Genomic DNA, 24,311 nt, shown 5'->3' on the forward strand with positions numbered 1-24,311 from the left:
AGGGAGGCATTTGCCTTTTTAGCTCACTCAGAATGAAATGAGGGAAAGGGATAAAGAGGGTGTGGCAGACATGGAGCTGCCACGTAATCTATATAATACAATTCCAGGATTGTCACTCTGAAGCCTAGCGTGTCTGCTGTCAGTGTGACGCGATGGAAACAGCTTCAAGCATGAGTGAGAGCTCTTTTTGTTTAGAATCACCAGGTTCAATCGTCCCGGGGATTCACAGTCTGTTGCCATCCAATTTTTAAATTCTTGGCCATTTTGACTTTAAGAATTGCACCCAGGCAACAGCAAGGTATATGCCACCCCAAGAGTCCCAGACCTTTGTCATAGCAGAGGTAACTCAACCAATCACTACCCTTATTCTACAGATAATTTGCATGCAACAATTTAATTGGTCATACAAGGGAGACTGCACCACTGGGGGATTACTTGGCTCAACTGCCGCTGTTCTTCTGAACCATGCACACAACTCAACCAGCACACTGTGTGACAGCCTGAGGCTTCAGCTGTATTCATGCTGTATGTGACCTTGTCATTGAGAAAGTCTGTATAAGTATATTGGGTTAATGGGATAAGGATTTTAGTTTTCAGTTTTTATTTTGTTTAAAGTTTCCTGGGAATTTCTTATTGTTTATTCCAAAATTTAAAAAAGGATGAAAATCAGTAAAATCCAAAAATGAAGCGCAAGGGAGAGGGAAGGAGGGGTGTCCAGTACCCATGATGTAGCAAAGGAAGCAGATGGGGTCATGCTGGAGGGCCTGGGTCAGGAAGGGGAAACAAACCAGGCCATGCTGAAGGGCCCAGTTCTGAGGATCAGTACTCACGGGGTGTAGCCCACCTTTTCCTGTGCGCCTATCTCTGCAACAGTCCAGTGGTCTTGGTTGCCAGGACCCGGGTCCCTGTTTGTCTCGCTCTCCCACTCCAGTGCATCATCAAGGATCTACAACCCAACCTGATGGACGATTCATCACTCTCAGAGACCTTGGGAGACAGGCCAGTCCTCACTTACAGACAGCCCCAAACCTGAAGCAAATACTCACCAGCAACTACACACACCACACAACAAAAACACTAACCCAGGAACCAATCCCTGCAACGGACCCCATTGCCAACTCTGTCCGCATATCTATTCAAGGGACACCATCATCACAACAGCCACATCATCAGGGGCTCGTTCACCTGCACATCTACCAAGGTGATATATGCCATCATGGGCCAGCAATGCCCCTCTGCCATGTACATTGGCCAAACCGGACAGTCTCTACGCAAAAGAATAAATGGATACAAATCAGATATCAAGAATTATAACATTCAAAAACCAGTAGGAGAACACTTCAATCTCCCTGGACACGCAATAACAGACTTAAAAGTGGTAATTCTTCAACAAAAAAACTTCAAAAACATATTCGAACGAGAAACAGCAGAACTGGAATGAATTTGCAAACTGGACACCATCAAATTAGGCCTGAATAAAGACTGGGAGTGGATGTATCACTACAAAAACTAATTTCCCTCTGCTGATACACCTTCTTGTCAACTGTTTGAAATGGGCCACCTTGATTACATTGGCCTCATTAGCACTACAGAAGTGATATTTCCTCCCTTGGTATTCACCCCTTCTTGTCAACTGTTGAGAATAGCCCACTTGCACCTTAATTGAATTGTCTCATTAGCACTGACCCCTCACTTGGTAAGGCAACTCCCATCTTTTCATGTGCTGTGTATTTATACCTGCCTCTATATTTTCCACTCTGCATCTGATGAAGTGGATTTTAGCCCACGAAAGCTTATGCCCAAATAAATTTGTTAGTCTCTTTGGTTTTTTTGCTGATACAGACTAACACGGCTACCACTCTGAAACCTGCCACTACAGGGTGTGACCCATGGTACCTGGGGCAGCTCTTGCTGGAAATGCCAAGGTCAGGGCAGGATACAAAAGGGAGAACAGATACCCACCAGACCTGGGAATAACACTGAAGTTATTCTCCTCAACCAGTCACAAACTATGCTTCTGATTCCCCACAATGGTTATCAAGAAGCAAAAAAAGAACTCACACAGCCCCCTTTATTGCCTTCCAGTTCTCTGGCTCCTAATCAGCACCTTGGTCCAGTACAGTAAGAAGTTATTTGAAAAACTCTGCTCACATATACAAAATGTTCTTCTGATCCCAAAGGGTCAGCCACGTTACCAGGTCAGTATAGGTTGGATCTTAATACCAAAATACCACACTCCCGGCCAACCCTTTAGTGTCTAAAACTAAGGGTTTATTATAAGGAAAAAAGAAAGAACAAGAAGAGAGATGTTAAATGGTAGAACAAAGACTTCAAAGTCCATATATTATATTCCTAGCAGTATTGTTGAGTTTGCTGGCTTGAAAGTCCCCCTGGAACACATCCACAGTTTGGATGGGTCATTCAGTCCTTGTTCAGAGCTTCAGTTTGTAGCAAAGTTCCTCCAGAGGTAAGAAGCAGGATTGAAGACAAAATGGAGAAGATGCAGCTGCCTTTTATAGTGGCAGGTTTCAGCGCTATAAAAAAAACACCCCCATGAAGGGAATAGCTACCAGTGCTGGGAGCCACGCTGGTGCACTGTCTACACTGGCACTTTACAGTGCTGAAACTTGCAGCACTCGGGGTGTGTTTTTTCACACCCTGAGCAAGAAAGTTGCAGCGCTGTAAAGTGCCAGCATAGACAAGCCCATAAAGTGTATCTGCCTTTTTTCAATGAGTCAGTAGTATAGCTGATGGTCCTTAATGGGCCATCAAGCAGGCAAGGCAGAGCTGTCTGGGAGTGTCACCAGAAGCATAGCCTAAATTTGAAATACAGACATACATTCATATCTATAACCCAAAATACAAAGGTGATACAAATACATAGATGAGATTATCATATCTGACAAATTATAATATTTTTGCAGATATTTTACATGGCATATCTGGCATAACTCATTGCAATTTTACAATATTAATATTCATAATACCCTCAAGTGTCCCCCAGAATCCATACAGCATCACACAGGGGAAGTGGACAGTGCCGTGCTGAAGGGCCGGGGTCAGGAGGGGCAGTAAATCTCCTCTGTGCAAGTATGCTGTGCCGTCCAGTGGGGACTGTGAGCAGGGAGCTGGGTCTGGGGAGTTCCAGGACTGGAAAAAATCAGGTCAGACTTGGTAAAATCCAAATACAGTACTGGATTTTCCTGACCCCAGGAATTTTTCAGAGAAATATGGTTAAAACTGAAAATGAAGGACAAGGTACAGAAAAGGGCAACAAAAATTATTAGGGGTGTGGAATGGCTTCCATAGGAGGAGATATTAATAAGACCGGGACTTTTCAGCTTGGAAAAAAGATGACTAAGGGGCAGGGGTGAAAGTAACTTAAAGGACGCTGAAAGTCCTGAGCAGGGGGTGGGGCCTCAACCGGAAGGGGTGGGTCCTCAACCGGAAGACATGGCACCTTTAAATCCCCGGGCACTTTAAATTGCAGCTGGAGCCTGGGACTCCCATCCGCCGCTACTACTCCAGGGCTCCGGCAGTGATTTAAAGGGCCCAGGGCTCCGCTGCGGTAGCAGTTGACAGAGCCCCGGGCCCTTTAAATCTCTACCAGAGCCCCAGGGCTCCCGGCCACCGACGCTACCCCAGTTAGCAGTTAGCCCAGGAACTCTGACAGAGGGGAAGATGTAGAATTTGCTGAAGTTGTGAATAATAGGCCAGATCCTCAGCTGTTGTATATTGGTGTTGCTCTATTGACTTCAGTGGAACTATGCCAATTTACATCAGCTGAGGGTCTGGCCCTAAAAGTCTAGTTGATGCAGGGAAATAGGAAGAGGAGTGATGGGTCTTACCCAGAAAAAGAATGTCTCAAAATATTGCTCACACGTTTCCCATTCTCCTTCACTTCTGCCTCTTACTGTCAGTTCTCCTACCTGAGGCCGGGTGGCAGGTCTGGGTTGGGTCCATCAAGGCGCTCATTGCTCATAGCCATGAGGTATCCTCTCTATCCTCTTCTCTCTTCTCTTCTTTTTTTTCCATTGCTTCTCCTTATCTTCATGCTTATAGCTGTTCCTTCTCTCCCAGCCTACTGTCTGTCCGTCCTCTCCCTCCACAGTGCCCTCTTCCTATCCCTCCCTCACTGAGTAACCAGGGTGTTAGGCTTGCAGCCTAGGGTTGCCACCTGCTCAGGTTTTCCCAGGATTGTCCCTTTGTTGAGGTAGCTGTCCTGAGGAATCTGTAATGTTGCATAGCACACACTGCCACCTGTCCAGTTTTAAGGGCTCAGGATTATCCTGGGTGCCCTCAGAGGTGGCAACCATATGTCCTTCTCAGAGATACTGCTAGTCATGCACCACGCCTGGTGCTTAGGGTGATGCTCCGGAGCCGCAGGAGAGACTGAGAGTTAATCTGAATGCCCCCCGGCCCGAGGGCTGGGAAGTGGGGTATGGGAGTTGGAAAGTGGCGTTTGGGGGTAACAACTGAGTAGGAGCTGGAGGCTGAGAGAATGCATCTGGGAGGAACTGCTGGGTGGCAGAGAGGTGGCAGTTTGGTGGATGGGAGAAGGAAGATGGCAGCTGGGAGTAACTGTTGTGTGGTTGGTGGGAGTAACTGTTGGGTGGCTAGTGGGAGTAACTTGGGTGGCTGAGAGACAGGCGCTGACAGTTGGGAGGCACCATCGGGGGGAGGGGGCAGTTGGGAGTAACTGTTGGGTGGCTGGATGGTGGCAGTTGGGAGGCACTGTTGGGTGGGAGACGGCAGTTGGGAGTAATCGCTGGGTGACTGGGTGTTGGCAGGTGTGTGGCTGAGAGACGGGCGGTGACGTTGGGAGGCACTGTTGGGTGGGAGAAGGCAGTTGGGAGTAACTGTTGGGTGGCTAGGTGGGGGCAGGTGTGTGGCTGAGAGACAGGCGGTGACAGTTGGGAGGCACTGTTGGGTGGGAGAAGGCAGTTGGGAGTAACTGTTGGGTGGCTAGCTGGGGGCAGGCGTGTGGCTCAGAGACAGGCGGTGACAGTTGGGAGGCACTGTTGGGTGGGAGAAGGCAGTTGGGAGTAACTGTTGGGTGGCTAGGTGCGGGCAGGTGTGTGGCCGAGAGACGGGCGGTGACGTTGGGAGGCACTGTTGGGTGGGAGAAGGCAGTTGGGAGTAACTGTTGGGTGGCTAGGTGCGGGCAGGTGTGTGGCCGAGAGACGGGCGGTGACGTTGGGAGGCACTGTTGGGTGGGAGAAGGCAGTTGGGAGTAACTGTTGGGTGGCTAAGTGGGGGCAGGTGTGTGGCCGAGAGACGGGTGGTGACAGTTGGGAGGCACTGTTGGGTGGGAGAAGGCAGTTGGGAGTAACTGTTGGGTGGCTAGGTGCAGGCAGGTGTGTGGCCGAGAGACGGGCGGTGACGTTGGGAGGCACTGTTGGGTGGGAGAAGGCAGTTGGGAGTAACTGTTGGGTGGCTAGGTGGGGGCAGGTGTGTGGCTGAGAGACAGGCGGTGACGTTGGGAGGCACTGTTGCGTGGGAGAAGGCAGTTGGGAGTAACTGTTGGGTGGCTAGGTGGGGGCAGGTGTGTGGCCGAGAGACGGGCGGTGACGTTGGGAGGCACTGTTGGGTGGGAGAAGGCAGTTGGGAGTAACTGTTGGGTGGCTAGGTGGGGGCAGGTGTGTGGCCGAGAGACGGGCGGTGACGTTGGGAGGCACTGTTGGGTGGGAGAAGGCAGTTGGGAGTAACTGTTGGGTGGCTAGGTGGGGGCAGGTGTGTGGCCGAGAGACGGGCGGTGACGTTGGGAGGCACTGTTGGGTGGGAGAAGGCAGTTGGGAGTAACTGTTGGGTGGCTAGGTGGGGGCAGGTGTGTGGCCGAGAGACGGGCGGTGACGTTGGGAGGCACTGTTGGGTGGGAGAAGGCAGTTGGGAGTAACTGTTGGGTGGCTAGGTGGGGGCAGGTGTGTGGCCGAGAGACGGGCGGTGACGTTGGGAGGCACTGTTGGGTGGGAGAAGGCAGTTGGGAGTAACTGTTGGGTGGCTAGGTGGGGGCAGGTGTGTGGCCGAGAGACGGGCGGTGACGTTGGGAGGCACTGTTGGGTGGGAGAAGGCAGTTGGGAGTAACTGTTGGGTGGCTAGGTGGGGGCAGGCGTGTGGCCGAGAGACGGGCGGTGACGTTGGGAGGCACTGTTGGGTGGGAGAAGGCAGTTGGGAGTAACTGTTGGGTGGCTAGGTGGGGGCAGGTGTGTGGCCGAGAGACGGGCGGTGACGTTGGGAGGCACTGTTGGGTGGGAGAAGGCAGTTGGGAGTAACTGTTGGGTGGCTAGGTGGGGGCAGGTGTGTGGCCGAGAGACGGGCGGTGACGTTGGGAGGCACTGTTGGGTGGGAGAAGGCAGTTGGGAGTAACTGTTGGGTGGCTAAGTGGGGGCAGGTGTGTGGCCGAGAGACGGGCGGTGACGTTGGGAGGCACTGTTGGGTGGGAGAAGGCAGTTGGGAGTAACTGTTGGGTGGCTAGGTGGGGGCAGGCGTGTGGCCGAGAGACGGGCGGTGACGTTGGGAGGCACTGTTGGGTGGGAGAAGGCAGTTGGGAGTAACTGTTGGGTGGCTAGGTGGGGGCAGGTGTGTGGCCGAGAGACGGGCGGTGACGTTGGGAGGCACTGTTGGGTGGGAGAAGGCAGTTGGGAGTAACTGTTGGGTGGCTAGGTGCGGGCAGGTGTGTGGCCAAGAGACGGGCGGTGACGTTGGGAGGCACTGTTGGGTGGGAGAAGGCAGTTGGGAGTAACTGTTGGGTGGCTAGGTGGGGGCAGGTGTGTGGCCAAGAGACGGGCGGTGACGTTGGGAGGCACTGTTGGGTGGGAGAAGGCAGTTGGGAGTAACTGTTGGGTGGCTAGGTGGGGGCAGGTGTGTGGCCAAGAGACGGGCGGTGACGTTGGGAGGCACTGTTGGGTGGGAGAAGGCAGTTGGGAGTAACTGTTGGGTGGCTGGGTGGGGGCAGGTGTGTGGCCGAGAGACGGGCGGTGACGTTGGGAGGCACTGTTGGGTGGGAGAAGGCAGTTGGGAGTAACTGTTGGGTGGCTGGGTGCGGGCAGGCGTGTGGCCGAGAGACGGGCGGTGACGTTGGGAGGCACCGTCCAGCCGCTGGCTAACAGGCAGGGCAGCAGACTCAGTTCGGGGCTATGTGCTCGGAGGTGCCTCTGAGGGGACTGGAGGAGGCGGGATCTGGTGGGCGGGTGCGGTGATGGGGCTGGAGGCGCCGGGGCTAAGCGCACAGAGGCAGGGTCGCTGCCACCAGCGAGGGGTCCCCGTCACATGGGGGATGAGGGGCTTTGGGTGGCAAGTGTGGTCCGCTGTGAGAATTCGGGGAGGGTGAATCATGGTGAGGGACCCGCCCGCGCATGGCGAATCATGGTGACATAGGCTTCGGGGTGGCTGTGCGTGTGGGAACACAACTTTCCTACTGAGGTAATACACGTGGGAGGGACAACAACGACCTTCCCCCCTCACCCCCCCCCGACAACCGGCATTTGGGCGGGAAACTTCTTCCCGCCCATTCTCCCCTTTCTCCTTGCCCCGCCCTCCCTCACTTCGGACTGAGCCGCGCTCACGTTGCCCAGCCCCGCGCCAACCTCTGGCCCCGCCCCGCCTCTCAGTCGCCCGCTCTCATCGCCTGACCCTCAGACCGCCTCCGCCAATCGCCGCCCGGGCCCCGCCCCCTCGCCGCCCAGCAAAAGCGCGGCCTCCATGCCTCGCTCCTCTCGCCCGCCAGCAGCTCGCGCCGTCCCTGGGCTCCTCCACGCGCCCGCCCCTCGGGACCCGACGCTCCGTGGGGGGCCATGGCCGCGTGTAGGGACCGCGTCCGCCTCCAGGGCGCCGGGGAGAAGGGCGCCTCCAACGGGGAGATCGGCCCGCGGGACGCCGGCCACGGCGCTCTCGGCCCCGCGCCGGGCTCCCGGTCCAAGGCAGCCCGCGTGCGGGGCTGCCTGCGCGCCAACCTGCTGGTGCTGCTGACCGTGGCCGGGGTGCTGGCCGGGGTGGCGGTGGGGCTCGGCGTGCGGCAGGTGCCGGGCGGGCTGAGCCGCGCCGGGATCCTCGCCTTCTCCTTCCCCGGCGAGCTGCTGCTGCGCCTGCTGAAGATGATCATCCTGCCGCTGGTGGTCTGCAGCCTGGTCTCCGGCGCCGCCAGCCTGGACCCCGCCGCCCTGGGCCGCCTGGGCGGCTGGGCCATGCTCTTCTTCCTGCTCACCACGCTGCTGGCCTCGGCCGTCGGGGTCAGCCTGGCCTTCATCATCCGGCCCGGCCAGGGGGCCGCGCCGCCCAGCCTAGAGGGCGAGGGGGACGGAGCCGTGCCGGAGGCCAAGGAGGTGGCGGACTCCTTCCTGGATCTCATCAGGTGAGGCGCTGGGGAGGGGGCAGAAGCCGGGGGGGAGCCACGTGTCCCCTGGGGCGGATGCATGGCGGGGGAAGCGGGGTTGCAGTTTCCCCATCCTCTGGAGCGTGTGTGTGTGTGTGTGGGGGGGGGGGGGGCTGGGGAGCGTGTCGAGGCCCGCGTCTGAGGCCGGACTTGATCCGGCAGTGAAGGGGAAACGGACACGTGTCGTTCCCGTCTCTCACCCGGATCTAGGGGAGACCCAAGTTCCGGCTGGCCTTGCTGATTCCATCCCGGCTCCAGCTCCGTACCTGGGAGGCTGCAGGCCCTCTCCTTCGCGTGGGTCGCCCTTCAGGTGGACTTGGGGGGGCTTCCTCCCCTCCTAGCGCCGTGATGGTGGCTGCTCCAAGGCCTGGATAGGACAGCTGGGGGCTCTGGTTGCAGGTGGTGGAGTGGGGAATCGTGCTCATCCCCTTTTATCCTATTCTGGTTGATGGCTGGTTTGGGGAGATACTTTCCCGTAGTGACCCTTCTGTACTGGCTGTGTTGTGTCTCCATTTGGTGTAATATCTGGTCTCCCTGGCATCACTACTGTGGCTGGGTCCATCCACTTAGCTTCTTACTCTTTTCTGAACAGGTTCCTGAGTTGTATGCAGTGTTGTCCTGGCCTCTTCCCTTCCCCCACATTAAAGCCCCATGTTAGGTACTGCCCTAGATATACATGGTAGAATCTGCTCTAAGGCAGCTGTCTTAAACTGCATCTCTGAAGTAACCTCAAAGGCTTTCTACTAATCTTGTTCTACCTTCAGACTCTTGTCCACTGGTAACTAAAGCTCTGTGGGTCCCTTGAGTGTCTGGTTGGTTGAGAGTTTGTAACATGCTGGGATGAAAGATAAGCAAGAAATGTTGGATGAAAATGTGATTTGCCACCTGCACAGCACTCCCCACATCCAGAGATCCCAAGAATGACTTTAGTCTCCCAGCCTCCTTTCCCAGTATGGTTGGGGAAAGCGGGATACAGTGTAGGTATCTTGGGCAAGTCACCAAGTGAGTTTATGGCAGAGCTGGGCATGGAACTTGGATCCACTGACTTATAGTCCTGTGTCCTGCTCCCAACTCCATTCTCCTTCCGCCCCCCGCTGAAGGCATGTTAAATGCTTGCTGTGGAAAGTGTCTTTTTGCTAATTGAGTCCAGCAAACAGGATCCTATGGGAAGCTTGTAAAGACCTGATGGGCACTTCATGGCTTGAAGTATGTCTAGAATGGTGGGAGATCCAACAGGAGACCAGAGGAATGTGGTAGTCCAACACTTCTGACCCCACAGGGCCTACGCATTTAATTTCCTGTGTCAGACATAAATGTTACATGTCCGTTAGACCACCTCTTCCTCGTGATGTGTACATGCAGAGGCAGCCTGGCCTCTAGGCTGTTAATTCATTAATGCTTAGTTGGCATGTCAAGCTATACAAGTGTTCCCAAAGTATAAAAGGGAGAGATCCCTCTGGGCAGTGTCAGATGCTGACACTCTACTGAGGTTTTACTTTTTTCAGGCTTTACTATTTACAGTAAATATGGTCCATTTGCCGTAGATATTTCCGATCTGATTGCATACTGCTACATAGCAGCCTGCCACCCTGAGAAAGGGAAGGAGACCGCATCATGTTATGGAACCTGATGGCATCTCTCAGTCTCTCTCCTAGGGTAAAGTGCAGGGGTTTTTTAACAAAAAGCTTAGTAGGTGGAGTCTATTTTTGATGGAATATCCCCTTGAATCTGCTCTGTTCCAGGCAACTGCTGAGTCACAGTGACTGGCAATTGAATTCTGGTGTCTCTCCTTGGTAGATGGGGACTAGAGAGGTGGCATGCAGCCCATAAGGAAGAGAATTGTCACAGAACCTGTAACTTGATGCTGAATGAGTATAGCCTTAGCCTACTCCAAGGCCAGAGCCAGCACAGGCAAAGCTGACTGAGCTCCTGAACCATCAAACGTTCTTTGTTTCTGAATTATACAAATAACTAGATCCCAGTCTGGGTGGAGCAGGGATGTGAGGTAGGCATTATACGTGTGTTGTGACTTGCCCACAGTCATGCAGACTGTGGTAGAGAGGGGATTAGAACCACAAAGACCAGCCTCTTATAGCAACTTTCATACTAGCTTCATGCCCCCTGGAGCTGACTTGTGGGAGGATAACCTGGATAACCCCAGATTTCAAACCAGTCCGTTCACAGAGCCTTTGTGTTCATCAATTGTGATCTGGGGTTGAGGACCACGTTGTGCTGGTGACATTGTGAGTCTGCCTCGTGGGAGCTGGGATTGGTTGAGCTGCTAGCCTGGACTGGCATTTGGACACAGAGGGTGAAGGAGTTGGGCTTGTAGCTGATGGAGAGAGCCTGTTGTGGCAACAGGCTGCTCTGTGTCTGTGAGAGCTGATGTCTGTCTTGGCCAGCGCAGTATCTTTGATCACTGCACTGCAGAGACACCCAAGTTTCACAATAGCAGCAAGCTCCCGTACTTCATTTGTGTCTATTTACATGCTTAAATCTGATGCCCTGTTTGTGTCCCTGTTCCTGTTTTGATGGATGAACAGAAACTTCTTGTTGCAGGAGTTTTCTGTCAGCTAACCCCCAAAATCCCTGCATAGATGACTTGCGTCCTAGCCCCACACTTAAGAGGGTGATGCCTATTGGCCGGAGAACTCGTTAGCTGTGTTTTGGACACCTGCTTCGAACTGCCCTCTGTTTTTGTTGACTTCTTGGCTGAGGTGCTGCTGTGTCCCGAACAGCCTGAATCTCCTCCTTTCATTGGAACAGCCTGTCAGCATTTCCCCTGTTCCTGGTAAAATCTCAACATCTTATGCATGAATCATCTGAAGTGAGTCACCAGAACTGACATTTGAATAGTTGTGCAGGAAACAAATTCCAGTCTTTAGGGTTTTTTATGTGGCTTGGGGCTAGCAACCTAGCTCTGAACAGCCATCTCTTGCCCAAGGGTTCCAACATAGTGCTCTGCCAGTGGTTAGCTTCCATGTAAGCCAGTGTCTTGTGCTGAAACTCCCTCACTTCAGCGGAATGAAAATCTAGCTTGCATTAGATGCCCTGTTTTCTTTAGGGACCAAATTAGGTGTGTGTGTGTGTGGGGGGGGGGGTCACTACTGATCCTGTCTTTGTACAGTGACCAGATGTCCAGATCTTATAAGGACAGTCCTGATTTTGGGGGGCTTTTTCTTATATAGGCTCCTATTACCCCTGCCCCTGTCCTGATTTTTCACACTTGCTATCTGATCACCCTATGTCTTTAGGAAGTGGCAGGGGGGAGTGTGATATAGGTAGGGTGACCAGAGAGCAAATGTGGAAAAATCGACATGAGGGTGGGAGGTAATAGGAGCCTATATAAGAAGAGACCCAAAATCGGGAGTGTCCCTATAAAATTGAGACATCTTGTCACCCTCGTTGTAGGTGGAGCCCTGTCTGTCTGATGCAATGTTGACTGTATGTTGAGCCTGCTGCCAGGCAAAGAAGTGCTGCATGGGGTGGGGTTGAGACTGAAACCACTGCTCTGGGCAGGCATTCCAGCCTAGCCATGTGGAGGCTGGGTTGGGGGATGGTAAAGCAGAGCTTTGAACTGTCAAGGGTTAACTGCTAAAATGAAGCTGTCTGCCTCAAGTCTAGAAAAAAGGCTAAAAATAGTTCTTTGGGTGTCTTTACCTCCTAGGAGCACCTGTGTAGCTTATCTTTAGCCCAAGGGCAGCACAAGAAGTCAGTGGTCTTTGGGGAGCACCACTAGAATAGTAGGGTGGAAAGGTGAGAGGGTTAATTAACCCATACAAAATAGGCAAGACTATTTTCTAAAATAAGAAATAGCAGCCGAAGTGTTCTCTTCCTGGTGGGGTTGTTGCATGTGGTTTTTTTTGTGAACTGGTTTGTTTCCTTGCCTTTCTCAAGGGAGAGTTAAGGGCAGCCAATGCTTGAGTTGCTTGGCTTTGTCTGGGTCAGGGAGGCAAATGTCTCTTACAAAAGAGGAGAAATCTCTAACTGCCTATTGCCCATGAGTATTATTGCCTTTTGTCTAAGTTCAAATAGGCAAAATTATAACCTCTATTGCTATTACGTTGAAAGGTGCTCCTGGGTGCCAGCAGGTGTGGCTGGGATCCAAAGACTATCACAACCCTTGTTAAAGTCTGTGGGTTTGCCAGGTACTCCTGGAGCATGTCTGCATTTAAAAGTTAATTCAGATTCAAGTATGTTGTGAATTCAAAGCTCAATAGCTATCCCTGAATAACTGTGTATAGACAAATCCTTGAACTACATCTTCACTATCCTTTCCCCTTCTCCCCCCAAAAAAAGGGTGGGTAGGTCTTTATTTTGTTTACAGCAGGAAAGCTGTTTGTACAGACCTCACCCAGCTACCTCATTACAATCTCTTCCCTTTGTGTATGGTTGACCTCACTTAGTTTACCTTGTAGTAAAATGACAGGGTCTTGTCACCACCAGGATTGTATAGCAGGATAGATAACATGGGTGTTTAGCTCATGGTAAAAATGCACTTTTTGTCCATGAAGACTCTGACTCGGAAGCAATTAAGCCCCTCTGTGTAGTAAAAACAGCTGCAGACAATGGGGGACTACCACCAAAGCACTAGGATGCATAGTAGGTCAGAGTAAAGCTGAGTGGACTGAGTTGCCAACGAAGGAGCTGGAAGTTGGTGTTGGATGCAGCGAGCCAGGTCAAGGAATTGTGAGCATGACCCTCAGAGGAAGCTTCTTGGGCATAGAGCATGCTGGAATGGCAGGCTTAGGAATTTTGGAGCAAAGAAACTGCCTCCTGGGAAACATGACCCTGTGGATGTTTTTGAATAAACAAGGTAACAGCAAGAACACTGACTCCTTTATTTCTCTTTCTAATAGAAATGACCTTGCTGGGCCCTGGATATTGGCCAGTTGGTCAGGCCAGAGGGGCCACTCTGATCATTAGCTCTAGTTAGCCAGTCTCCTCTAAGACACCCCCGTTTGGAGCCTTTCCAGTGAAGTGTTCAGCAGAAAAATGACTAATTGGTGGTGTGGTCTGTCTTAAACTTGCTGATTCCAGATTAAACAACATTGGCTTTAAAAAGCCAAAAGATGATGAACATGCTAAGGAGAATCTAAAGAGCCCAGCTGGGTTTTCTGCTTCAGGCCTTCTCTAGTGCAGAGTACAAACTAGATCTCGGTGCCCACTCCCTCATCTGCAGGGACAAGAAAGCAGAGTAACTATTCTGGAATAGCGTCCACACAGCTGTTCTAGAATAGCTTATTTGGTGATAGCTAGGCTGTGTAGACACACCCTTATTTCAAATGATCTCTCTGCTTTACCCAGTTGCTACTTGTCAGGGACACTTACCTCCTTGCCCAGGATAGTACCTATTCTACTTGGGCCAAAGCAGACTACCTTAAACCAAAACCTCTGGGCAAAACAAATGCTGAGATGAAAACCACACACAGCCTAGAGAAAGGGATCGTCTCTGATGCTTAATGGGGTTTGTGTGCATTCTCTCCTAAATTTACTGCCAGATTTGGAGGTGAGTAGATGTTGGGCTCCTGGATTTTGTTCCCGGCTCTGCTGCTGTCTTGCTCGCTCTCAGGTCAAATCTGCATTGGTCTATTTTTTTAGGTTGTGTGTAAATGAATACTGCAGCTGGCTGACACTAGGCAGGTCCCAGAGGCTGCTGTGGGTTTGTAGCTTAAACTAATATAAACTGCTGTAACTGTCCAAACTCTTCAAGCATGGTTGTAAATGGGTTTGGAGTGGCTGGCTGTGATTACAATGTGCATTCTGCAGCAGCTGGAATCTACTCTGTAGTTGTCATAAGACATATGGCGGATTTGTCTTTTAAAAAAGCCATCATTAAATCGGTTTCCCAAAACAAATACAGACCTACGTGGCAGAACCTAACAGTCCCATTTAGCCACTGTGCTCTGTCACAATGAAGGACCTGTGCACTCTGCATGAACTGACAATTCCTTACTTAGCACTTCTCATCAGCTCTCAAAGGGCTTCATGGTCTAATGTAGTTATCCCCAGAATCTCCCTGTAGGGCAGGGTTATTATCCACACTATATAGATTGGGGGAGGGGGAGGGAAAGAGAATGAAGCACAGAGAGGCTAAGTGACTTGTCTGAGGTGACACAGGAAGTCTGTGGTGGAGCAGGGAATTAGGCCGGGACTTGGAGTGCCAGCTTTCATGTTGTAACCAGTGGACCACTTTTCCTGAAGTGGCTGGCTCATGTGCCTAGTTGTCCACAGGACCCAGGTCAAAAGGCGCATTTAAATTGATTAGACCAAGTTAAATAAGTTTAGAAAGGTTTTGAGTCCTGTAACTGTCCTGAATCTCTTCTCACTGCTCTTCCCTCCCAGCCAATTTTTGGGCATTACAATCTTTAAAGAGTGTCTGATTCGCATACAGCTGGGAATAGCTCACAGGTGCAACAGTGAAACTTCAGAGAGGAATGAGACCTCCAAAAGAGGCAAAGAACTTGTTCTAACAATAGCGATCTTTGGTGTCTGTAGCAAGAGTAGAATGGTGGAGGGGTGGGATTTGAGCCAGTGTGATTGGTGAAGGGACTGGGTCCCTTAACTATCGAAGTCTGTGCTGCCACCCAGGTGACACTTAGATGTCAGAGGTTCTGCTCATGCAAGACTGCTGCTCACTTGAGACATCCGTTGGAAGTGGAAAAGATATCTCGGATAAGGCTGCACCTAAAAACTGCAGCGCTAGACTTAAGGCAGATCTTTTGTCGTTAATAGGCGCCGTCTCATCCTTTTGCAGCAAGGGGGAATTGAGGACAGCGTCATTGGCTTTACACTGGAATTTCCTGGCACTTCACTAATCTTCAGTGATCCTGTTTTTTAACCAGGGCTTTGCTCCATGTGTCTTGGCACTAGGGAGGGTTTAGCATGCTCCAGTGACATCGTAAACATGTTTATCCAGAGGGGTTAGAACAACCAGCAGCAGTCAGGATCTGGAATCTTTGGTTTGAGTCTGACATGGGTTGAACATCCGTTTGCCCTCTTATGGCAGCTCAGCGGCCTGTATGAAATAAGTGTGGTCTCAGCTCAGTTCTAGCAGGCAGGTATCTATAGCCAACATTTACTGCTGGCATTATTAGTTCTGTTCATGACCCCTAATCCAGCACTTTCCCTCCCGCATTGGAAGCTGTGCTGAAGCCTCTTTGAAAGGAGAACTGTGTACAGTCAAAACTGAACAGGTCAAAATGCCCATCCAAGGGTATCTGGGCACATCTGAATAAACTGCTTCCTTGCCCTTGCTCCCAGGAAAATGGGTGATTCCCTACAGCTTGTTTGCATTCTCCTTGCCTCTAGGCTCTGCTATCCTGATCAGAAGAGGGGGGAGTGTGAGTGAGCAGCTGCCTCCTAGAAGGGTCCTCCACTCTGGCAATGTTGCCTAGTGGTTAGAGCACTGCACTGGTGCTCTGCAGAGCTGTGTTCTGTTCACTCTCTCATTGGCTTGCTGGATTACCTTGCCCAAGCCACTTCCTCTCTGTGCCTCAGTTTCCCCCTCTATAAAATAGGGGTGAATGGTACAGACCTCCTTTGTAAAGTGCATTGAGATCTATTGATAAGCACTGCTGTATACTATAGGTATTGCAACACAATTAGTGCTGCTGGCTGAGGCATGCCTGGGTGCATGGTCATCCTGCCTTTGCCTGTGCTATACCTGCCCTGGGGAGAGAAGTAGCTCTCCAGTCTCTGGAGCTGGCAAGATAGCACTTTATTTTGAGAGATTAAATCAGAGAAGCTTGAGGATGTTCAATTCTGTCCCTACTTGCCAGGCTTCCTGCACTGAGATGTGTGATGTATCTAAGCATCAGTGTGCGCTTGGTTATAAAAGATCAAAGACCTTATCCCTGCCTCTGGAAGCTCTGACATAGGCAACACCCTGGGAGAGCCAGAGACATGTTCCTGCTGGGCTTCTGCTTGTCTGGAGCAAGGGGATTGCTCCCATTATTTCTGCCAGGGGACTAGAGGTTTCGGAAATGTGTAGGATCCATCTTAACCAGTTAAATTTTCTCCATCAGATGCCAGCAATCTCCTCTGTTCACTGTCTCTAACCAGCACTCACCTGAATCTGCTGCACAGACTGGCTTGTGCTCAGAGCAGCCTTCCTAACAACTTGGGTAGAAACAGAAGGAAACCTTGGCTTATTGATCCTGGGGGATGTGAGGAGGAGATGCTGGCCTGTGGTGCTCTGGCATGTTTGTGGATCTATTGCCTTCCTGAGCCTAAGGGCAAGTCCACACTGGAGTGCTACAACAGCGCAGCTGCACCCATGCAGCTGAAGCACATCCTCTCCCGTAGGCATAATTACTCCGCCGCCACGAGAGGCAGAAGCTATGTTGGTAGGAGATGTAGCGCTGGTGTGGAAAACACTTAAGTAGATGTAACTTAACGATGCTCAGGGAGGGTGTGTCTTTTTCAGCCCCATAGCAACATGAGTTACCTAGACTTAAGGGCTGCTCTACACTGCTGCTTAATTGTAAAAGCCAGCTGGACTCCATTGGTGTGATAATTCTCACACCAGCATCAGAGCTAGGAGACCTACCTAGAGCTGGAGCAGGGGCTGATCCAATCTTTTTGGCTTACGTTAGAGCATGGGTGCTCACAGTTGTCAATATCTTCCCCTCCTCTTGGGGGGCGGGGGGGGCAGGGCTATTAACTCCATTGTACAGATGCAGAAACGAAGGCACAGGGATGCTGAGTGACTTGGCCAAGTTGAGAAGTCTGGTAAAATATGGACTTTGGGGTTGGGCCTACAGAGGCTATAAGGGGAAGAGAATAGGCTGGAAAGCCACTCCTTGGTTTGAATGGAAAAACAGAACCACTTCAGACATGTGGGGCCTGATTCACTTGCTTGTGGGATCTTGTACAGTTACATCAGTGCATATAGTGACATGCCACCATGCTGATCACAGAAGCAACAGATTTGGGCCCTATGAGTTTCCCTCTGTAGTCCTTTCCAGCTAGCATAAACCAGTCCTATTTTGTGGTGGATGGGACCAGTTCAAGCTGCTCAAACACCAGTTCAATTGGTGTGTCTACGTAGAGGGGTTTGACTCTTTGCAGATGGGAATGATTGCTGTGAATCCAGGGTATGAATTCAGACGGTCAGTCAGTGAAGAACAGAGCTCTGTCATGAATGTGCCTTTCCTGCCTGTCTCAATCCCATGGGGAGGATGGAAGCTGCTGTGGGAGACCACAGCGCTAGAGTAGAGCTCTGTACATGTGCAGAACACTTCACAGTCCTGGTGATCACACTTCCCCTTATGCTGGGCTCTGAGACTGGGTTGGGAGCCGCATAAAGGAGGGTGACTGGGAACCGGACACCTAATGCAGTCCGTGGCAGCACTCTGGGAATGGGGCAGGAAGGCTTACACTAGCCCTGTTATCCAGGATTAGCTGGAGGCACATGACAGCTGAGTCTGCAGAGCTTTGTTGCTTTTGGTACTTACTGGCTGCACTTTGAGAGGAAAGCTGGCTCCTATCCTTCGGTAACTTGAGGATGGGGTGTTGTGTCCTTAAGAGAATCACAAACATGGCAGCCATATACTTCCCCCTTCCAGAGCCTGCCTGAATACTCCCTTTACTTCTGCAGTGGGTAAGCCCCTTCCAATGTGGGGTGGGATATACAGTCCCCTACACACACCCCTCCCAGCTAAGGCTGAGCTGGGCTTGTGTCATGTTTGCTTTGGATCAGGATAGTTCTCTTGTCGGCAAAATGCAGTCCTGTGTTGGAATGTGGCAATCACTGGGGTTTGATTGTGGCGGCCCCATGTGACTGCTGTTTGGATTGGTGTTTTAGGGCCAGCTGCTGGTGGAGAGGATGCAGGCATCTCCCTGCTGCCCCAAATGGATATGCTGGCCTGTAATGGAGTCTCAGCCAAGCTGGTTCATGCAGGCTGGGGGAAGCTGGGTTTGGACTGTGATGTGAATGCAGAGCAGAGTACCTCTGCATTGGAGGCACAGATCATTCAGGTCTGCCTTCAGCCTTGGGAATTGTGAAAGGGCCTGCTGGCTCTTCCATGGGAAATCCCCTGTCCCTGATAGCATGGGAAATCTCTGGAAGTAGCAGTTAGTGTTATGTTGCCCAGGGGAGAAAAGCTCTGTGCTGTGTGGCTGAGGTGCAGCTTTGGGTATCAGGACTCAAGGGTTCAATTCTCCTCTCTGCCACTGACTTCCTGGGTGACTTTGGGCAAGTCACTCCTCCCTCCTGCTGTGCCTCAGTTTTCCTTCTTGCTAGATGCAGGTTGTCATAAATATAAAGAAGGGTAAACACCTTTTAAAATCCCTCCTGGCCAGAGGAAAAACCCTTTCACCTGTAAAGGGTTAAGAAGCTAGGATAACCTCACTGGCACATCTCCAATGAGGAGACAAGATATTTTCAAAGCTGTGGGGGAGAAACAAAGGTTCTCTGTTTCTGTGTGATGCTTTTGCCGGGAACAGAAAAGGAATGGAGTCTTAGCCCTAGTCTACACTAGGACTTTAGATTGAATTTAGCAGTGTTAAATCGATGTAAACCTGCACCCATCCACACGATGAAGCCCTTTATTTTGACTTAAAGGGCTCTTAAAATCTATTTCCTTACTCCACCCCGACAAGTGGATTAGCGCTTAAATCGGCCTTGCTGGGTCAAATTTGGGGTACTGTGGACACAATTTGACGATATTGGCTTCCGGGAGCTATCCCAGAGTGCTCCATTGTGACTGCTCTGGACAGTACTCTCAACTCAGATGCACTGGCCAGGTAGACAGGAAAAGAACCATAAACTTTTGAATCTCATTTCTTCTTTGGCCAGCATGGCAAGCTGCAGGTGACCATGCAGAGCTCATCAGCACAGGTGACCATGATGGAGTCCCAGAATTGCAAAAGAGCTCCAGCATGGACTGAACGGGAGGTACAGGATCTGATCGCTGTATGGGGAGAGGAATCCGTGCTATCAGAATTCCGTTCCAGTTTTCGAAATGCCAAAACCTTTGTCAAAATCTCGCAGGCATGAAGGACAGAGGCCATAACAGGGACCCGAAGCAGTGCCACGTGAAACTGAAGGAGCTGAGGCAAGCCTACCAGAGAGGCGAACGGCCGCTCCGGGTCAGAGCCCCAAACATGCTGCTTCTATGATGAGCTGCATGCCATTTTAGGGGGTTCAGCCACCACTACCCCAGCCGTGTTGTTCGACTCCTTCAATGGAGATGGAGGCAACACGGAAGCAGGTTTTGGGGACAAAGAAGATGATGAGAGCTCGCAAGCAAGGGGAGAAACCAGTTTTCCTGACAGCCAGGAACTGTTTCTCATCTTGGACTTTGAGCCAGTACCCCCTGGACCCACCCAAGGCTGCCTCCTGGACCTGGCAGGTGGAGAGGGGACCTCCAGTGAGTGTACCTTTTAAAATACTATACATGGTTTAAAAACAAGCATATGAAAGGATTAATTTGCTCTGGCATTCGCAGCTCTCCTGGATGTACTCCCAAAGCCTTTGCAAAAGGTTTCTGGGGAGGGCAGCCTTATTGCATCCTCCATGGTAGGACACTTTACCACTCCAGGCCAGTAACAGGTACTCAGGAATCATTGTAGAACAAAGCATTGCAGTGTATGTTTGCTGGCCTTCAAACAACATCTGTTCTTTATCTCTGGTATCCTTAGAGTGAGATCATTCACGGTCACCTGGTTGAAATAGAGTGCTTTTCTTCAGGGGACACTCAGAGGTGCCTGTTCCTGCTGGGCTGTCAGCCTGTGGCTGAACAGAAATGTTCCCTGCTGTTAGCCATGGGGAGGGTTGAGGGGGTAGCCACACAGTGGGGTGAGGCAAAATGCAACGTTGTAACGAAAGCACATGGGCTATGTATGTAATGTTAACAGCAAGGTTTACCCTGAAAGAGTGTAGCCACTATTTTATAAAATGGGTCTTTTTTTAAATACCATGTCCCTTTTTTCTCCACCAGCTGCATGTGTTTCAATGATCACAGGATCTTCTCCTTCCCAGAGGCTAGTGAAGATTAGAAAAAAAAACAAAAACAAAACAAAAACACACTTGTGATGAAATGCTCTCTGAGCTCATGCTGTCCTCCCACACTGACAGAGCACAGACAAATGCATGGAGGGAAATGTCAGACTGCAGGAAAGCACAAAATGATGGGGAGGAGAGGTGGCGGGCTGAAGAGAGTAAGTGGTGGGCTGATGACAGGGCTGAAGCTCAAATGTGGTGGCAGCATGATGAGAGGAGGCAGGATTCAATGCTGAGGCTGCTGGAGGACCAAACCAGTATGCTCCAGTGTATGGTTGAGCTGCAGCAAAGGCAGCTGGAGCACAGACTGCCACTGCAGCCCCTCTGTAACCAACCGCCCTCCTCCCCAAGTTCCATAGCCTCCACACCCAGACACCCCAGAACGCAGTGTGGGGGCCTCCAGCCAACCAGCCACTCCACCAAAGAGGATTGCCCAAAAACAGAAGGCTGGCATTCAATAAATTTTAAAGTTGTAAACCTTTAAAGTGCTGTGTGGCATTTTCCTTCCCTCTTCCACCACCCCTCCTGGGCTACCTTGGTAGTCATCCCCCTATTTGTGTGATGAATGAATAAAGAATGCATGAATGTGAAGCAACAATGACTTTATTCATCTGCAAGCAGTGATCAAAGGGAGGGTGGTTAGCTTACAGGGAAGTAGAGTGAACCAAGGGGCAGGGGGTTTCATCAAGGAGAAACAGAACTTTCACAGCGTAGCCTGGCCAGTCATGAAACTGGTTTTCAAAGCTTCTCTGATGCGTACTGCACCCTCCTGTGCTCTTCTAACCACCCTGTTGTCTGGCTGCGCGTAACCAGCAGCCAGGTGATTTGCCTCAACCTTCCACCCCACCATAAACATCTCCCCGTTACTCTCACAGATATTGTGGAGCAAGCAGTAATAACAGTGGGAATATTGGTTTCGCTGAGGTCTAAGCGAGTCAGTAAACTGCACCAGCGTGCCTTTAAACGTCCAAATGCACATTCTACCACCATTCTGCACTTGCTCAGCCTGTAGTTGAACAGCTCCTGACTACTGTCCAGGCTGCCTGTGTACGGCTTCATGAGCCATGGCATTAAGGGGTAGGCTGGTCCCCAAGGATACATATAGGCATTTCAACATCCCCAACAGTTATTTTCTGGTCTGGGAAGAAAGTCCCTTCCTGCAGCTTTTGAAACAGACCAGAGTTCCTGAAGATGTGAGCGTCATGCACCTTTCCCGGCCATCCCACATTGATGTTGGTGAAACGTCCCTTGTGATCCACCAGAGCTTGCAGCACTATCGAAAAGTACCCCTTGCGGTTTATGTGCTCTGGTGCCAAGATAGGGATATGGGTTCTGGCTACGGCCCCACCACAGTTAGGGAATCCCATTGCAGTGAAGCCATCCACTATGACCTGCACGTTTCCCAGGGTCACTACCCTTGATATCAGCAGATCTTTGATTGTGTGGGCTACTTGCATCATAGCAGCCCCCACAGTAGATTTGCCTACTCCAAATTGATTCCCAACTGACCGGTAGCTGTCTGGCGTTGCAAGCTTCCACAGGGCTATCGCCACTCACTTCTCAGCTGTGAGGGCTGCTCTCATCTTGATATTCATATGCTTCAGGGCAGGGGAAAGCAAGTCACAAAGTTCCATGAAAGTGCCCTTACGAATGCAAAAGTTTTGCAGCCACTGGGAATCATCCCAGACCTGCAACACCATGCAGTCCCACCAGTCTGTGCTTGTTTCCCGAGCCCAGAATTGGCGTTCCACCGTATGAACCTGCCCCATTAGCACCATGATGCATGCATTGGCAGGGCTCATGCTTTCAGAGAAATGTGTCCATGTCCCGATAACTCACATGACTGCGCTGATGTCGCCTCCTCTCCCAGTATCACTCTGCCAGGTTCTGGTGCTGCATATACTGCTGGATAATGCGTGTGGTGTTTAACATGCCCCTAATTGTCAAAGTGAGCTGAGCAGCCTCCATGCTTGCCTTGGTATGGCGTCTGCTCAGAAAAAAGGCACGGAACAATTGTCTGCCGTTGCTCTGACGGAGGGAGGGGCGACTGATGACTTGGCTTACAGGGAATTAAAATCAACAAAGGGTGTGGCTTTACATCAAGGAGTATTTCAGGCAGGACTTCATGGAGGGTTCCAATAAGAAATGGTGCACCAAAGTAATTGTTCTTATTGGAACAAGCAGGTTGGTCTGGCCTCTGATTGATACATGGCTAGATTTACCTCACTGCGCCTTCTCTGTGAGTGACTGCAGTGTGACCTAGAGGAAGGAGTCCCCTAGACGGGGGAGGGGGGGTAAGCAAATGCGTACAAAACAAATCTGGTCTATTTCTTGTTTTGATCCATTCCATCTATCTTTTACATCTTTGGCTGGCAGCAGACAGTGCAGAAGGACTGCAAGCCATCCACATCTCATGGCTGCTCGGCAGAAGATGGTACAATAGGACTGCTAGCAATCCGTATCGCCTGCCTGTTCACCATAAGATGTTTCAATAGGACTGACTGCAGGACTAAAGAGAATGACCTGGTCAAGTCACTTCTAATATAGTCCCTGCACCCATGTCTGCCCAGGCGCTCCTGGCCGATGTGGCCAGGAGTACCTCGAACGTGACAATGACGGCTACCAGTCGTACTGTACCGTCTGCTGCCACAAGGCAATGGGTTGCTGCTGCTTTGTAGCAATGCAGTACCACGTCTGCGAGCACCCAGGAGATATACGGTGACAGTTACCTGAGCAGGCTCCATGCTTGCCGTGGTATGGCATCTGCACAGGTAACTCAAGAAAAAAGGCGTGAAACGATTGCTGCTGCTTTCACGGAGGGAGGGAGGGAGGGAACGGGGGCCTGACGATATGTACCCAGAACCACCCGTGACAATGTTTTAGCCCCATCTGGTATTGGGATCTCAACCCAGAATTCCAATGGGCAGCAGAGACTGCGGGAACTGTGGGATAGCTATCCACAGTGCAACGCTCCGGAAGTCGACGCTTGCCTCGGTACTGTGGAAGCACTCCGCCAAGTTAATGCGCTTAGAGCATTTTCTGTGGGGACACACACACTCGAATATATAAAACCAATTTCTAAAAAACCGACTTCTATAAATTCGACCTAATTTTGTAGTGTAGACATACCTTAGTAAGTAAGCTAGCTAGATATGTGTTAGATTGTTTTGTTTAAATGTCTGATAAAATAAGATGTGCTGAATGGAATGTAGATTCCTGTTTTTTTGTCTTTTTGTAACTTAAGGTTTTGCCTAGAGGGATTCTGTTTTGAATCTGATTACCCTGTAAGGTATTTACCATCCTGATTTTACAGAGGTGATTCTTTTAGTTTTTTCTTCAATTAAAATTCTTCCTTTAAGAACCTGATTGCTTTTTCATTGTTCTTAAGATCCAAGGGTTTGGGTCTGTGTTCACCTGTGCAAATTGGTGAGGATTTTTATCACGCCTTCCCCAGGAAAGGGGCTGTGGGGTTTAGGGAGGATTTTGGGGGGGAAAGACATTTCCAAGCGGGCTCTTTCCCTGCTATATGTTCATTAGATGCTTGATGGTGGCAGCAATAAAGTCCAAGGGCAAAAGGTAAAATAGTTTCTACCTTGGGGAAGTTTTAACCTAAGCTGGTAAAAATAAGCTTAGCAGGTTTTCATGCAGGTCCCCACATCTGTACCCTAGAGTTCAGAGTGGGGAAGGAACCTTGACACAGGTACTGCTCGCAACACAGTGGGGACTCCCTAAGACAGTTGAGGCCTCTGTGCTACTGTAATACTTGTAAAGTGAGTCCATTGGGGTAGGGGAGACCTTACAAATGTGAGGTTCCATGGTGCCATCTGCAGTGCGAGTACATCTCAGAGTGCACCCCCACTCTCCTACCCTAACTCGTAAGGACATCACGGAGCACGGAGGACTTTGCAGTCTCCTGCTCTCTTTCTAACTGGG

At 50.8% G+C, this 24,311-nt stretch overlaps 1 protein-coding gene across 1 annotated transcript in view; it reads left to right on the forward strand.

Moving 5' to 3' along the window:
* The first annotated feature begins 7,672 nt into the window (after positions 1-7,672).
* Positions 7,673-24,311, forward strand: part of SLC1A5 (solute carrier family 1 member 5) — a 34,864-nt gene continuing 18,225 nt past the window's right edge. Inside the window, exon 1 of the mRNA XM_084612356.1 lies at positions 7,673-8,350. Within this exon, the coding sequence (XP_084468482.1) occupies positions 7,794-8,350 (557 nt within the window). The 5' untranslated portion in view covers positions 7,673-7,793. The remainder of the gene's footprint in view (positions 8,351-24,311) is intronic.

Source organism: Lepidochelys olivacea (assembly GCF_965140295.1).
Source record: "Lepidochelys olivacea isolate rLepOli2 genome assembly, chromosome: 23".
NCBI classification, from domain to species: Eukaryota; Metazoa; Chordata; order Testudines; family Cheloniidae; genus Lepidochelys; species Lepidochelys olivacea.